We start from the raw sequence: 16990 nt of genomic DNA, 5'->3' as shown, positions 1-16990 counted from the left end.
AGTCTTTCAAGGAAATATGCAACGCTTATACTTTTTAAAAGTCAGTTAAAAACTTGGCTATTCAAGCAGGCCTTCCCTCCAGTCAATTAAGTGATTTTCATCCTTATCTATTTTTTTCCCTTATGGTATGCCATCTTGGTAATGTCTTGGTTGTAATCAATTGCTATAATTGTAATTTTAATTGTAATTTTTAAGATGTTACATATGTTACATTGCTGTGTTTTATTTGTAAGGCGCCCCGAGTAGACACTGTCTAGAGGGGCAGGGTAAAAATCAAATAAGTAAGTAAGTAAGTAAGTAAGTAAGTAAGTAAGTAAGTAAGTAAGTAAGTAAGTAAGTAAATAAATAAATAAATAAATAAATAAATAAATAAATAAATAAATAAATAAATAAATAAATAAATAGTTTTAAATACCAGCCATTTAGTAACTCTGTGGAAAGAACACCAGCTATGTATGTTCTCAATTAAGTACATGCAGATTAAACTGCATGCAATATTTCATTAATAGGCATAATGAAAGTTGATAAATATTGACTTGTATTTTAATATCATCCATTATTTCTCAATAAACATTCAGGAAAAAAGCCCACTGCTTTTAGAAAAAACTCTTTGTTCTATTACTGTAGATCTGAGTGCTAGGTGCCCACTAATTTACTGAAATTATGCTACTAAAATAAAGAAACAGCATTAACCAGAAAGCTCCAGTCTGCCAAATGTTAATATCACATTGAGATTAAGAAGTCAAATGTTTGCAAATACCAGTAAAGGTTAGACCAAGGCACAGAGGTGGAAGGAGAAGGAGGAAGGAAGCAACTAGTAGCTTTTTGAAGCAATGAATTACCACATCCTGGTGGATAGGTATAAGAACAGCACAGCTGATTGACTACCCAGCCATTTTAATCAATCCCCAGTCACACATATTATAAACCGAACAGCAGCACATCAGCTGGACATACTCGTGTCCTCACTGGGTCCATTTTAAGAAGAAAGGGAAGATAGAAATATTTCAAATACATTAAATAATAAATGTTGGAAAATTCAGATAAAACTAGACTTGTGATATAAGGCATCCTGCAACAGTTATCACCTCAGCAGCTATAATTTACAAACATTTCAGTCATTTGAGATGGAGAGGATGCTGCTTTTCATTTTTTCCCCAACAAATCCATTGTGTTTTGCCACTGGCTTATGTTTTCCATGGAAAATGTAATTTATGTAGCAGGACCACCACCACCACCACCACAACAACAACAACAAACTATCCCACTTTTTATGAGCCATACTGCTGTGCAAAGCAGAAGCAGCATGTTCTGGTTATCAGGCAGTTGACTTTAGAGGACAGGAAAAGGAACTGGCCAGCCAATACTATAGGCAAAAACGTAATGTAAATAGAACTTGGACTCATATTATAGAATTCGAATACAGCCAAAATGGATTAGTCACATCATGCAAGCAAATTATCAAAAATGTTAGTTATTTACTAGACATATACAGAAGATATTTAAGAAACATTTATTTTACCAAGGTCCAGCTGTTCTTCTTCCTGGTGTGTATGGAATTCTTTCAATCTATCATCTTCTGATAAAGTTTGGCTATGTAATGAACAAGTGTCCTCATCAGACTGACTGCCTCTCCGACTAATAACACGATAAATTCCAGAATCTAATATGTTGAAACTTTCCTATTAAAAAGCCATAGAAACCTTCCTTTATAAAATAGCATTCAGAATATTATGGATGTGCTATGTAGCCAAATGAAAACTGTTTTAAGGTTAAATGATTTCAACAGCTCATTGTTTCAAGGGAATATCAAGGGCATAAATAAATGAAAACTTAGGAAAGGAACATATTCCTTTTAAACTTCTAGAGTCAAACACTATAATAATACGTGAATATAATATGTGATGTGTGTACAAATAAACATTGCAGTTTCGTAACATTTATGTGTTCAGCAGTATTTTTAAGAATGTAGAATCACTTTAGCAAAAAAAAAAAAAAAAAAACCTTTACCTTCCCCAACTATTTTTAATGTAGACAAAACATTTATTGTTCCATAACTTTCTCTATACCATATTAGGTAAAGGTAAAGGTTCCCCTTGACATTTAGTCCAGTCGTGTCCGACTCTAGGGTGCAGTGCTCATCCCCGTCTCCAAGCCATAGAGCCAGCGTTTGTCTGTAGACAGTTTCTGTGGTTACGTGGCCAGAGCGACTAGACACGGAATGCCGTTACTTTCCCACCAAGGTTGTACCTATTTATCTACTTGCATTTGCATGCTTTTGAACTGCTAGCTTGGCAGGAGCTGGGACAAGCGATGGGAGATCACTCCATCACGTGGATCCAATCTTATGACAGCTGGTCTTCTGACCTGCAGCACAGAGGCTTCTGCAGTTTAACCCGCAGCGCCACCACGTCCCTCCTATACCACATTATTCTGCATCAAATCTAGCATCATACCCAAAGCTTCTTCAGACAGACAATGAGCCAAGTTATAGTTCTCGTTGTTAACAAAAACATTTAGCAGCAGTTTAAAGAAATAATTTAATGATACATAAGTAACAGACTTTTTAAAGGACGCAAGTTTGATGAAAATCTGGCCAATTTACCACCTACTGTGTAAGGGTTTATATTTGAATATGCTTACATGTGAAGAAATGCTGCTCCGCCTGCTACTGCATGCCGAATCTAATGGCTCAAGTTTTGAGATCAGTTCTTCAAGCTGAGTAATGATGTCATTTTGTGTTGAAAGATCCAGCTGTGATTTCAAGTGTTCTAGTTTATCTACAGGAAGAATTTTTCTTGCCTAATAGTGTATAAAATGGAAGTTTGATTAAACAAGTGAAACATCACAAAGTACACTCTGCCATCATGGTAAAAGCAGTAAAAGAAAATCAAGTTGCATGAAAGCAGTTAGTAGGGATAACAGACATCATAATGCTAGGAACACGGACAAATCATGCTTGTTGTAGATTATTCAGGCTGTTTGATCATGCTCTGGAGGATTTTCTTCCTAACGTTTCACCATTCTCTGTGGCTAAAACACAGAGTTCTAGCTCCTGTCCTCTGAAGACGCCAGCCACAGTGACTGGCAAAATGTTAGGAAGAAAAACCTCCAGAACACAGCCGAACAGCCTGAAAAACCTACAACAACCATTGGATGCTACCCGTGAAAGCCTTCGAGAATACAAGGACAAATCAATTTAAAGGAAGTTTTTAATCCTTTCTTTCCTCCCACAGTTACCTGCAATCTTTAATAACTCTCTACAGAAGGCCAATCCCCACCAGAACAACGTGGAAAAGGAGACCTTCAAGCAAAGGAAGAATTGCACTATTTGGATAATTCTCTGCTCTTTCAATAGCCCCCTCCACCCCATCTTGTATTGCTCAGGGGGGCTCTCTGACCATCCAACCCCCAGGGGAGGAATGTGGTTGCTCACAGGAGGGAAATAGAAACTTTGTTTCTTTAGGCTTGTGTAACACAAGTCAAAATCCAAACCAATTCAACTGTAGATGATATTGACATTACATGATTCGTCCTCATGACTATTTAACAGTACACATATACTATATGAAATACCAGTTTTGCTTACCCGACACAAGATAACAGAATTCTGGAAAAGGCAGCAGACTTTGGCAGCAAGATTCCAGTAGTTTCTCCTAAGCAAACGTTCTATGCATCTTTCAACTGGCATAAGGAAAAGATGAGAGACTTTTCCACTTGTGTGTAAACAGAAGAGTTCATTTTTATATACCGCAATATCATGGATATCTAAAAAAAGAGAAGATTGGAAATATCAGTCTCTATACAGGTTACCAATGTTGCAGGGCATACTTATTATTTAGACAATGTACAAGGTCTTAAGATTTTTTGCTTATGAACACACAGAAGAGTATAAAGCTTTTAACTGATGCTAATTATATATTGAAATGCACAGTGTGGTGTGGTGCAGCGAACAGAGTGACAGACTAGGGTCCCTGCTCAGCCACAGAAACTCAATGGGAATGTGGAACTAGTGAAGCAAATTCTTAAATATTTCACTTATCTTGAAAGTCCTATAAGGGTCACTATAAGTTGGTTCCAGCTAGAGATGTAAAATTTCTGGAAATTTCCATATATTTTTTTGTGGGAAAAATTGGTGGGGGAGAGTTGTGTGTTTTCAGGAGGGGAAATGGACATTTTGGAAATTTTACATCTCTAGTTCTGGCACATAACAACAAATATAAATATGTACTCTCAAAGGCTTTCACGGCTGGGATCCGATGGTTGTTGAAGGTGTTTTGGGCTGTTTGGCCATGTTCTGGAGTTTTTTCTTCATAGTGATTCACCAGTCTCTGTGGTCGGCATCTTCAGAGGACAGGAGTTAGAACACAGAGTTCTAACTCCTGTCCTCTGAAGATGCCAGCCTCAGAGACTGGCGAAACATTAGGAAGAACAACCTCCAGAACACGTCCAAACAGCCTGAAAAACCTACAACAACCAAATATAAATATATTTAAACTTTTTCAGAGACAACCGATAGTGCACTGCTATGTGATGGAATATCCCAATCATGCAGCCATAAGTTTGGGTTCATCAAAAATGATATCCTCACCATCCTTCAGTTTTAACAGCATTCCATACTTTAAGCACATAGAAGACTGCTTCACATGGAAGATGGGATGCAAAGCACATATTCCATGACAAAAATCTATAGGTGTTGGCTTGCTTGCTTGATGCACATGCATGTAAAGGGTTGCACTTGTACATGTGGCAGAACAGACCTAACTCGCTTTCCTCCATGGTACTGCAGTATTCCACAAAGTAATGCCCTCCAGATTACTAGACTTCTATTCCCAAGACCCCTCACCATGTTTGCTCATGCTATCTAAAGCAAATACAAGCTGTAGTCTAAAACATCTGGAGATGAACAGTTTTGGGAAAGCTGCAACAGAGTAAACGCCAGATACTCATCTAAAGAAAATGTCAATTGTGAAGCAGCTCTGCGTTGCTTGAGTATTTATTGTAATACATTTCTGTGCACAGGGAGACAGGTTGAATGTTCTGTGTTTCCAGTAAATGTCAAAAACATCTCCCATGCAATTACATAAATCATCAGCCAATAAATTTGGCATTTTGTTTACAACTTTCACAGTGAGAGAAGATGGGAGAAGTTGGATAAGAAGTGTTAAAAAGGCCTAATTTTTATATAGGCCTATAAATCATCTTCAGAAGCACAAGATCTTCACAAATTTGTCTAAATACACACAGGACACAACCAAACTTGTTTTCATTTAAAATTCATCCTGAAGTTTTATTAATATTAAAAGCTTACAAAGTTGCAAGATTTCTAAAGCATACAGAGGACAACTTTTCAGAAATAAGAGCGCTGTACAACATACACTTTACCTTTCAATTCACTCCAGAGCAAAACTTGGACATTTTGAGGGATGAAAATATAAATGCCTTTTTCTGTCCATGTCATTACACAGTGTTCACTGTGAAGAAAAAAAATTGGGCCAAACAATGATAAAGGTATCCAGGACAATTCTGCCTTTGCTTTGCTATTGACAAATTTGTCCTGTGGTTCAAAATGCTCAAAACAAAACAGGAACATCTTCCATACAGGAGAAGCAGCTATGGCTTCCCTTCCAAATAATTAAGTGGAGGGAAGGATTCTATACAAGTAGAGTGAAGATACTTATATCACATATTAAGGTTGGAAAACATGTTGAAATCCCAAATAGATATCCTTTAGTGTAATTCAGGGATTATTCCAAGTGCCATTAACCAATGGAAAAAAATAAGGATTTTCATTCTATTTTAACTTGTTAACAATTGATGGGCCTCCTTCTATTACCCCAATTACAAACTTGCCAGTTTGAATGCTGGTCTAGAGGACAATAAATTGTTCATGTAATACTTAGTATGTTGCAATTTATGGTAAAGTTCCAGAGATGACTGACTTGCAAATTGACTCAATAAAATTTTAGCTGTATTTTATGCTGCTTCTAACAAGCATATGCTATAATCTTGCCTTTCATATATGGTTTGCTTCTGTCCCACTCAACAGCACATGAGGTAGCAGAATGTTAATTATTTGTGTAATAATCCTGAGGTGGAGAAGTCATTTATGCTTTGATTTTGTGATAACTAAGAGGAGAAACACTCAAACATTATGTACCAGAAGACTTAGAGAGATCAGGAAAACAAATGCCACAAACGGATTACTATATCAGTACCCATGGCTTCAGTTATATGCTGCCTGAAAATATTAAATAATAATAAATAGAAAAACCAGAAACACTTTTCCAAGGTGTATTAACAAAACTGGCCACTAGAGGGGACCAAAGACTATGCTGTATATAGGGTTTGCATATCACAGGTTTTCGGCATCTGTGGGTACAGACAGGGCTTGGAACCAATCCCCTGTCAATGCTGCAATCCTACTGTATATGATGTTGGCAGAAATTGGAGTAAAGGGGAAAAGAGATCCAAAAATAATCCAACCTGTACCAATAAAATGTACAGTGTCCTGCTGTGTGGCACAGACCGTACCAGATATCCAGCAAGTCCCAAATCAGACATATAACTTATGATTGCAGATTGGAACAAGGAGTTTAATTTACAAGTGGACATATTCTTATCCAAAATCACATCAAGAATATCATTGAAAAACACACACCACTATTATATACTCAAAGGCAATGGTATAAATCTTAATGAAATGTGTTGGGACAGTACAAGTTTCAGCCATATATTTACCATAGTTAAAATGCTAGATTAACACAGAGCAGGGAGACTTGAGTTTAAATTCCAATACAGCCATGAAAGTTTATTCGTGATTTTGGTACAGAACACTAACTCACAGGATAGTTAGGAAGGCAAAACAAAGCAGAAGAGAAACATGTATGTCATATTTGCAGTGTTTATTCAGTATGATGTAGTGATGGACTAGGACTCGGGAAACAAGGCATGAATCCTCGCCTGGCCACAGAAATTAACTGGGAGAGGTAGACTGATAAAGCCCCTTCTTTAAAAAGACATATTAGGATCAATATCAGCCAGTCCTGAGCTGACAGCACATAATATGCCATCCTAATAATGAGAGTGATAATGTGACAATTATATTTGGCTGCTGATATCTGTCAAGATTGCTGCAACTCTGCAACTAAAACATTCAATAGCTTGTTCCATATTTACCTTAGATACAGCAGTCTAGGAAATGCTAAAGATTGAGGAGAGCAGGCAGAACTGTTATACTCTGGATCCTCCCTTGAAAAGAAATATATATACATCTATGAAGCTGATTCATTCTATTCAATTGATCAACCACCAAGAAATTTACTATTATTGTATTACAGTAGGTATTGTTCTGTTGTGCTATTTTGAATGAATCGATAGAAAATTTAAAAAATTAAAAACCACTACTTCAATATATTTTTTACAATAATAATATTGTTGTGAACATTTGTTACTGCTGAAAGTTTTCATGCCTTTTTTTTAAAAAAAATCTATTTTATTAAGCCTTTTATATGGTTCATTCTAGAGCACAGGTAGAGAGCAAGTAACCTACCAGATGTTGATTTTTCATCAACACTTGCCAGCAAAGCAAATAAGAGAGATAACAGGAGTTGCAGACCCACATCTTTAAGGGCACATATTCCCTACTACAACTCTAGAAGGTACAGTATCCTTCCCAAACCAGCAGTAAAAAAAATATTTTCCAGTTAAACAGAACAAATGCAGGCTTGTATGCTACTGAGCTTTCACCAAGTGGGAAATCCCATGAGCAGAGTAACATGGGATCAGGTTGCCATTGCAAATGTTGCCACTGTAAAAGCAGAAGACAAACCTATCCCCTGTTGCACAACAGCAATGTGTGTGTAAGCAGCACAATTCTATGCTATTACGCTGGTGGGACCTCCCACTCAGTGGAACACAATACTTATTTAAACTGTGTAGAAATGGCAACTTTCCATGAAACCTCATGTAAAGGGATATTATGCATATATTAGAGAGGGTACCTATGAATACAAGTAGTTGTGTTAAGATCTGAAGAACTCAGTCTTAGAAACAGAAAGATGCAAAGCCTGCTTGATTGTCATCAGGCATGCAATTTATGCCTCTTCAGTCACTTGTGTAAAAGAATGCCTGCTTGATTAGGACTGGCCCAAAACATTCATTAAGGGTCCAGATGTACATGCTCAGTGAATGACACATTTGCTACTTGCAAAATATATGAATTGGGGTAAAATCATATGGAAAGATACAAGCTTCCATGTATATTCAGATTCTAGGATCTTCACAGGGAAAATCTAAATGAATATGAAAATTAACTTCTGGCAACCAAAGCAAATCCATTAACAATGACCACCAAAATGAACATTATCCAAAACCAATACCTTAGAGTAATAATAGGGAGAGGCGGTGATGACAGAAGCTGTTTGAACTGATGTGTACTTAGTACTTCTCCTTCAAAGTTCACTTCCCACATACGTGAACCAGGACGTGCACAGTATATTAGTGATGGCTGGTTTCCACAACTCTTTCCAACTGGGAAAAAACACGCTCCATATTCACCATCTCTTTCCTTATTGCCTATTTTCCAAAATTTTTCCCTATTTTCAGAAACATCCAACATTTAGGGAAAAACTGGTTAAGAGTTGAAGAGGCAATCAAAATCAACATTTCAAGAGGCCTTCAAGTCTGTGTCATCAAATATGGAGAGCACTGTGGCATAATTCTTGTTTATAAAATATTAGCAGAAGAGACAGGTGAGTAGAATTCTGCTGCTAGACAACAAGATTTACTTATTAAAAATATTTTCACCCTGCCTTTCTCCTTAAAAGGACCCAAGGCAGTTTTCATAACTAGAAATATAATATTTTAAAGATTAAAACAGTAAGTCTACTAATATTTAAAAAGAATTAAACAAGTATTATATTAAAAATGGAAAATAACATCAATACTAAAAACACATTAAAAAGCAGCAGAGCACTTTCCTGGTCCCCTCATTCCATACCCACATTAACTTCCTGTACCCCTCAAAAGTCACTCATGAAAGTTAAGCAACCCCCAGAGCATGCAATGGGGCACAGTGGGTTGCAGCAGAAGACAGAGGTCTGAAGACTCTGTGATGGCCACCCTGTACAAAGAGAAGTGCCTTTCTGCTCCCATTTGTTATCTATAAATCCAACTCTCAACATTTTCTGCACGACAATGCTTGGGCTTTATTTCATGCATTATAATTGGTCCCGTTTAACTCTCCTCACAATTACCATGAACTTATTTTTATGTTTAAATTAATGTTGGCAAGAAAATAATGCATGGTTGAAGTTGCAATAAATTCAACAACTTAACATCATCCTCTAAAGCATGGAGGGTAAAAGAAAAGAAAACCTATTGGGGACACATAGCTATTTTTGCAACAGCACTTTGGAATGAAGAGGGGAACACCACGGCTTTCCTTTATCTATTAAAAATAGATATAAGAAATTAAATCCAGTTTTGTGGAGTTTAATGAATTGGATACCAGTAGGGGAAAAAGCCGTAACACTCTTTATTTTAATATTTGTATTTTAAAATATTGTTCAAGACTAGTACTTAAGAATATCTACAAGAAATTGAACTTATTATAAACACTGACGCATCACATATTAATTACCTCTCGGTATCACATAAGTATGAGCGAGTAAGAGAAGAAATAAGCAACCTTCCATCCAAATAATCAAGCTGAACCACATGAGAGTCAACAGTAGTTATAATCTGAACTGGAAACATCACAAATGCAGTGGAGGCCTATAGGGGAAAAAAAACATATTATGCACTGGATAATTTCAGCAGTGGTAGAACTCCACTTAAGAAAGACACTGATTACTTAGAAAAATTGATTACTTAGAAATGAAAAAGAAAGCCCTATCAACTATAGAAAACACATCTTTTCAAAGCCTTAAAAAAGCAACTATGTACTCTCTGTACGTGTACTTGCCATCAGAATACAGTTATTATGATTAGTGAAAACACAAGTCTGAACAGGACGTGTGCTGAAGAAGCTGGGCAACCTCTATACTACCCTTATGTAAGATTTTCAATTTTTATCAAACTACAAATGGGATTCTCAAGACATTCAAGCAAATATATAGAAAGCAAGCAAATCTCAGTACTTACATATGACCCTAATGGTATTGTTTAAATATTCAAAATGCCTGGTTCTATAACTCTGGGCACAAAAGCCTAACAGGGATTCGCAAATGCCCTTACACCAGAGGAAGCATTCTGGAAAATGCATTAAGTCCTACAAATTAAAGCTGGGAACTAGGAAGATGCATCTCATAATTACATTGCACTTGAGATACATTGGCAGTGTTTCAGAAGTGCTACACCTACCAAGCTTTGGAGAAGGGCTAACGTTTACCCAGTGACCAAAAAGCCTGCCTATTAAAACTAGCCATTTGTGGGCCTCTGCTCCTACATTGAAAATCTGTCTCAAAACCACAAACCTTTCCTTGTTTGGATGTATTGATCTTGATAGCAGAAACTTTGCCCACATGATCACCAACAAAAATACGGAGTGCACTAGCATCCCAGCAAAGAGCTGTTACTTTTCTGCCTTTGTGCTCAGAAGAAACAAAAATTCTTTCTGGCTTCCCACGACGCTCCTGATTCAATTCCCAGACAACAACAAGGCCTTGACTATTTGAAAAAAAGTTTATGTAAGTATTTATTTGAAGCTCTGTATACCATACTTGATCCAATAAATATCACAATGATGAACATTAATTATGTAATAACACCATAGAATATCCAGTAAACCCATAGTGCTTATGATAAAAGAAGCAATTCCCAAGCTTTAAGTTTCAAAGGAGCAATGCATGCAATCTGAAACAAATATCAATAAGCCTAGATCTAGATTTGTCATAAGTAGTACTCTGCTTCTGGGATACATCTGCTGATAGAAATTAGAATAAGTCATAATCACTGATTCTTCATTTCCCAGCAAAGATTTTCAGGATTAGTGGAGAACCACCGAGGGAAATGAATCAGTGATTATGACTTATTCTAATTTCTACCAGCAGATATGTCTCAGAAACAGAGTACAGGATTGACAAGGAGATATCCAAAGATCATAAAAGCAGCAAGGGAGGGCCACACTTTGTCCATAATTCCATTACTAGTTTGCTGCAAACCACAGTTGTCATTGTATGGAAATGATGGCTTGTGGAAACCACATCTTGCAAACCAGAAGGGAAAATTTCTATTCTCTATCTCTTACATTAAAAATGGGGGAGGGTGAAGAAGAGAACACATGAATTTTAAAGTATGCCATAAATTGGAATGACCAGCAATTATTTATCTGGGCACATTTAAACAGAAGCCATTCTATTATATGAACTCCTTTGTTTGCACCTCTGACATGTTTGAATTTTTAAAAAAAGTGCTAGAGACCAAAACCAAAATGATTTTTAAAAGTTCTCACCTTGTAGCTACAGCAACATAATCCTCATCATGTAAACAAAATGCAACACGGGAAATGGCACCTTCCTACCATAAAATAAAGAGATTAAATTTGCCCTGTTAGCACTCACTGAGTCTGCAATCACTTTGTGGTTTTTTTGTGGGGTTTTTTGATATTGATTGTCTACTGCTATCCCTCTCCCTCCCCCCCCCCCTTGGATATATATCTTAATGTGGTCTGAGTTTGTCAGGGAAGCCAAGAGCAATGGCATTAGGAGACTAGACTCCATTATGAGTCTGGACACATAGCGGGGTCACCCAAAGCAGGGTGGGCAAAACTGAGATACCAAATTGAGAGGCACCCACCCTCTCCAGGATTAACAGTGACATCAGCAGAAGAGACGTCTAGGTTCAAGTTTTTCACATAAAAACATTTCCTGATCATTACTGGAATTTTTAACAACCCACTTCTGCAAGCCATATTATGTTGATCGCTTGAAGTTTCTCAACATTTCTCTTCTTACTTACCTTATGAGTGAGGAAAAGCCTCTGTTTCCAGCAGTCCTTCTGAATGAGGTTCAGGCCTCCACCTGAACTACCTAGTGCCAACCATCTTCGAGAAACTGCTATACACGTGCACTTAAAAACAGAGGAGATACCATCACAAGCCAGTTTACTGTTGCATGGAAATATTGATACAGTTGCCCATGATGTTATTTTCACTTTCAAGAGTGTGCATTTAAAATGCCTTGGAATGGGCTACTAAGTAGCAATAAAATGTTGTCTCACATAGTCAAAAGGAACAACCCACTTCACATTTAGTGCTAAATCATTATTTAATACTGGGAGAACAAAACTGTAGCCTTGGATTAGCAAGTTCTCTCAGCACAATCATGCCATCAGAAATGCATGGTTCCATTCTATGATTTACTAGTTTTAACTGGGAATAGTGATATTCAAAAGGATGAAGAAGTAACTTATCAGTCGAACGGCAAGTAAAGACTCCAGTGTTATTTTGAGTTAGGGGGATGATGTTCTGTTTCATGTCCGCCCCAAACTTCTCTGTAGTTTCTAATTTTGTCTTTTCTCTCCTCTTCTCATCATACTCAAATGTATATTTACAGACAAAAATACAGCAATCTGTAATTATACTAATGGGCAATCAAAAGCTTCTGAACACCATGGATATATAAAAGGAGGATCAGATTGCAAACTACTGTATGGGTTATATCATACATTTGAATCAGCTTACTAACATGCTCATGCTACTGTGTCTGTCACTTCAAATTTAACCCTGGTATCACTAAAAATTAAGGACTTTATTCCTGTCCTCAGAATAACAGCTGATGACAGACAGTGCTCCCAATAAAATTCTGAAACTACCAGTGCTAACTGCCACTTGGTGAAAGCATTTGTTAACCACAAGACACAGACAGTAGCATTTCTTCAAGAACAAGGAAGTTTGTCATGAAGATTCATCCCCACTTCCTCAATATCTAACTATATTAGTTTTAATATGCCAGTATAGTCTGTTTTTTTAAATATCATGATGATTTTATTGCAGGTTCTTCTTAATGTGGTTTGTTTCAATATTGTAAACTACTCTGGAATCCTCTTGTGAAGATAGGCAAGTACAAGTGATAAAAATGAATGAATGAAATAAATTATTCCTCATTACTGACACTGCTGGATATTGCTGACTGTAGGTGATGCAGTCCATCAGCTGGAGGGGGGGCATCAGTTGCCCATCTCTGCTTTATACCGATCAACTTATAACTGCAGAGTATACCCTGGAATATATTCAGTCACCAAACTCTTCTAGCAACATTATCCGTATTAATTGCAATAAAATTACACATAATTAAAATTTTCAAATCCTGCTGGAAAACAGCAACATCATACAGTATTAAAAATAATGAATCAACACACCTTCAAGCGACTAGAATCCAGCCTGAGAGCAGAGAGCAGTGGACCGAGGCATTCAAATTCTGCAAGCACATGGCTATAAGATTCAGGTATCATTTGCACAGACGTCATTGGCAAACAAGATCTAATGGTCTTCAAAACTGTGCTATTGTTTCATTTTCCAACTCTACCTATAAGAATGAAACGAGGAAAAAATTAACTGTTTAGCCGAAAGCTCCCTTGCACATTTATATCTCTGGGTATAACATTTCTAAATTATCCATGAAAAAGCAACTATACTCTCACCTATGTTCAGCTAAAGACAAAATATTTTATTTTGTTGTATTAGCTATCTGAGGGAAAAACAAATGAGAACAGGATTTGTCCTGTCCAAAGAACCTGAACACTGTTATCTGCAATACTCCCGCACCTAATGGCAAGGGGGGGGAACTTTGAGGGAGGAGGCGCTGTTCACAAGGTATCCAAAACCTTCCATTAAGAGAATTCCAATTTCATCACATAAGCCACTGAATTGTGCAAGAGTAAGAGCTGTTCTCTTTTCCCGGGCTGTACGTTCTCTCATCTCCTCCCAAATACAGGGGTATGATTGTTTGTATACCATGGAATTGCTCCTGACCTATGGTAACCTTATGAATTAATGACTTCCAGAAGGTCCTATCATTAGTAGCACTGCTGACATCTTGCAAATTAAAATCCATGGAATTCTTCATTGAGTGAACCCTCTCTTTTAGATCTTCCTCTTTTCCTGTTACCTTCTACTTCTCGACATTATTGCCTTTTCAGTGAATTTTATCAATATATATATATAAAAGGTACAACAGTCTTTTTCTAAGTCACTTTAGCTTCTACTATGAAGATCTACGTACTTGATTTGATCTACAACCCACTTGTTTTTGGCAGTTCATGGTACCTGTAGGGCTCTCCTCCAATACTTTTATTTATTTATTTATTTATTTATTTATTTATTTATTTATTTATTTATTTATTTATTTATTTATTTATTTATTTTATTTTATTTTATTTTATTTTATTTTATTTTATTTTATTTATTTATTTATTTATTTATTTATTTATTTATTTATTTTATTTATACCCCGCCTATCTAGTCTTTTCGACCACTCTAGGTGGCTTACAACATAAAGGATAACAAGTTCAAGAAAAATTTATAACAATTAATTAATTAAATGGTTCTGCAAGATGGGAAAAATACAAAATAAATCAAATAAAGAGAAAAAGAATAAAAAAGGAAAGAGGACAGGAATTAACTGGAAGGGAAGGCCTGCCTATACATCCACGTTTTTAGTTGGTTCTTAAAAGTACCCAGCGAGGGTGCAGCGCAAATCTCCGGAGGTAGGTTATTCCAGAGGCGAGGAGCCACCGCCGAGAAGGCCGGTTTCTACTTCTTTCCTTCCGGGCCTCCCTCTGCGTCAGACTCCTCAGCCTCACCTCCTGGCTCGCCCGGGTGACACGGGTAGAACTAGTTGGGAGTAAGCGTTCCGCCAAGTATCGAGGTCCTAAACCGTTTAGGGCTTTATATGTAAGCATCAACACTTTGAAGTCAATGCGGAAACGGATGGGCAGCCAGTGCAGCATGGCCAGAGTAGGAGAGATATGTTGGTATTTTCTCACTCCAGTAAGGAGTCTGGCTGCCGTATTCTGCACCACTTGAAGTTTCCGCATCAGCTTCAAAGGAAGCCCCACGTAGAGCGCGTTACAGTAGTCTAATCTAGAAATTATGAGCGCATGTACTAAGGTAGAGAGCGCCCCCATGTCTAGGTAAGGTCACAGCCGGGCAATCCGCCAAAGGTGGAAAAAGGTGGTGTGGACTACCGACGCCACCTGCGTTTTCATGGTGAGCGTCGGGTCCAGGTGTACCCCCAGGCTGCGGACCCCACTCTTTGCAGCTAGGGCCCACCCCCCCAAACATGAGGGAGTTCCCCAAGCCACCATCCACAGAGCCACCCACCCTCAGAACTTCCGTCTTGTCCGGGTTCAGCCTCAGCCCATTCTCCTGCATCCATTGCTGTATGGCCCCCAGGCAGCGTACAGCACATTTCAAATTTTTATACTTTCCTTCTAATACAGCAGAGGGGAGGGCCAAACACCTTGCCAGGGTAAAGGCTCTTCTAGTTCCTTTAATTTCCAGAGACAAGTATTTGGCCAGTTCCATCGTTTTTGATGTAACTCCCTACTGCCATGTTTTGAATGCTAGAGAGATCTGTTCGATATTCATTGTCCTCTATTCTTTGTTTGACTATTCATTTTGCCTGCTCTATTCCAGAAGATATATGTACCTGGGGTGAGAGGCCAATTTTCCCAAGTAACCCTGGACAGATTTGACCCAGTTGGATTGATAATTATTGTTAAATATCAAAGAAAATAGGCCTTTTGGGTTTAACTGTCCCTTTAGCCACATATATATATAGATTGGATCCTAATCCAGGCTTCTACTTTAAGGCATCCTGTTTCTAGCCTTATCCTTGCATTTGGCATGAATCTTGGGACCTGGACTATAGTTCTTAGAAATTTAGATTGAACTGTTTCTTGTGATACAAAGTGAGAGCTGGGTGGCCCCATGAATGAGCCGTACAACAGCCGAGCTAAACTCTTTGCTTTGTAGAGTTTGATGGCTTCTGGTATAAAGGACCCTCCTTGGGAGAGATGGAATTTTGCTATACTATTTACTGATCTTTCTCCCTGATCTTCCGCATATTTACTATGCTGAAGCCTAGATCCCGAGGCCTGTAGAACTACCCCCAGATATTTGAAGTTGTTTGCCTGCTCGATACTGTGTCCATTTATTTGCCATGACAGAATCTTGGGTCTACGTCCAAAGGCAACTATCTTGGTCTTCTGATAGTTAATAGTCAGGGATTTGTTTTCACGGTATGAGGTGAGCTTCTTAAGTGCCCTCCTCAACCCTTAAGGGGTTCTGTATAAAATTACTGTGTCATCAGCATAGAGTAGAACTGGCACTGTTCCATCTCCAAGTTTAGGGGAATGGAAATCAGTGGTGTTAAGCCAGCTTGATAGATCATTTATATAAAATATGAATAATGCTAGTGCCAGTAGGCAGCCTTGCCTAACACCTCTGTGTATCTGCACAGGTTCCATGAGGTGTCCTTTTTTTTGCTGCACCTGACTCTCAAGTATGTTTCTTCATGTAGGACCCTGATTAAATATAAAAGTCTTTTGTCTATAGAAGAATTTGTTAATTTGTCCCAGAGGTATATTCTAGATATAGAGTCGAATGCTGATATAAAATCCATAAAGGCAACATAGAGTGAAGTTACTCCTTTGGCTGAGTATTTCTCAATAAGATGTTGTATAATTAGGCACTGATCTATTGTGGATCTCCCTGGCCAAAAGCCTGCTTGTTATGCCCCAATGGTATTTTCTACTTTGAGCCAATTCAGGAGTTTATCTGGGAGGTGCCTTGTGTATAGTTTGATTATACTGTTCAACAAACTTATTAGCCTGTAGTTGGCTGGGTCTTCCCTTTTCCCCTTCTTGTAGAATGGCATCACTATGGCCGTTTTCCATGATATTGGGATATGGCCTGTGTCACTGATATGTGCAAAAAGAGGTGCTAGAAAAAAGCCCCACTATGTCTTATTTTCTTTTAGGAGTT

At 37.7% G+C, this 16990-nt stretch overlaps 1 protein-coding gene across 3 annotated transcripts in view; it reads right to left on the bottom strand.

Annotated features, from left to right (window-relative positions):
* The window catches only part of HPS5 (HPS5 biogenesis of lysosomal organelles complex 2 subunit 2), a 45887-nt gene that overhangs the window by 19119 nt on the left and 9778 nt on the right, over positions 1–16990 (bottom strand). For 2 of the 3 annotated variants that reach the window (XM_020810901.3, XM_078383860.1), the window contains exons 2-12: positions 13363–13529; positions 11962–12072; positions 11456–11520; positions 10479–10671; positions 9644–9777; positions 8382–8597; positions 7180–7251; positions 5386–5474; positions 3590–3768; positions 2644–2802; positions 1523–1682 (exon numbers count right to left, since the gene is read on the bottom strand). In XM_020810901.3, coding sequence (XP_020666560.3) covers positions 1523–1682; positions 2644–2802; positions 3590–3768; positions 5386–5474; positions 7180–7251; positions 8382–8597; positions 9644–9777; positions 10479–10671; positions 11456–11520; positions 11962–12072; positions 13363–13470 — 1486 coding nt within the window. In that variant the 5' untranslated portion in view covers positions 13471–13529. The remainder of the gene's footprint in view (positions 1–1522; positions 1683–2643; positions 2803–3589; positions 3769–5385; positions 5475–7179; positions 7252–8381; positions 8598–9643; positions 9778–10478; positions 10672–11455; positions 11521–11961; positions 12073–13362; positions 13530–16990) is intronic. The other variant, XM_078383859.1, reaches the window with a different exon arrangement.

The sequence above is a fragment of the Pogona vitticeps genome, chromosome 1, assembly GCF_051106095.1.
Source record: "Pogona vitticeps strain Pit_001003342236 chromosome 1, PviZW2.1, whole genome shotgun sequence".
Taxonomy (NCBI): Eukaryota; Metazoa; Chordata; class Lepidosauria; order Squamata; family Agamidae; genus Pogona; species Pogona vitticeps.
This window is presented reverse-complemented; position numbering and strand designations above follow the sequence as displayed.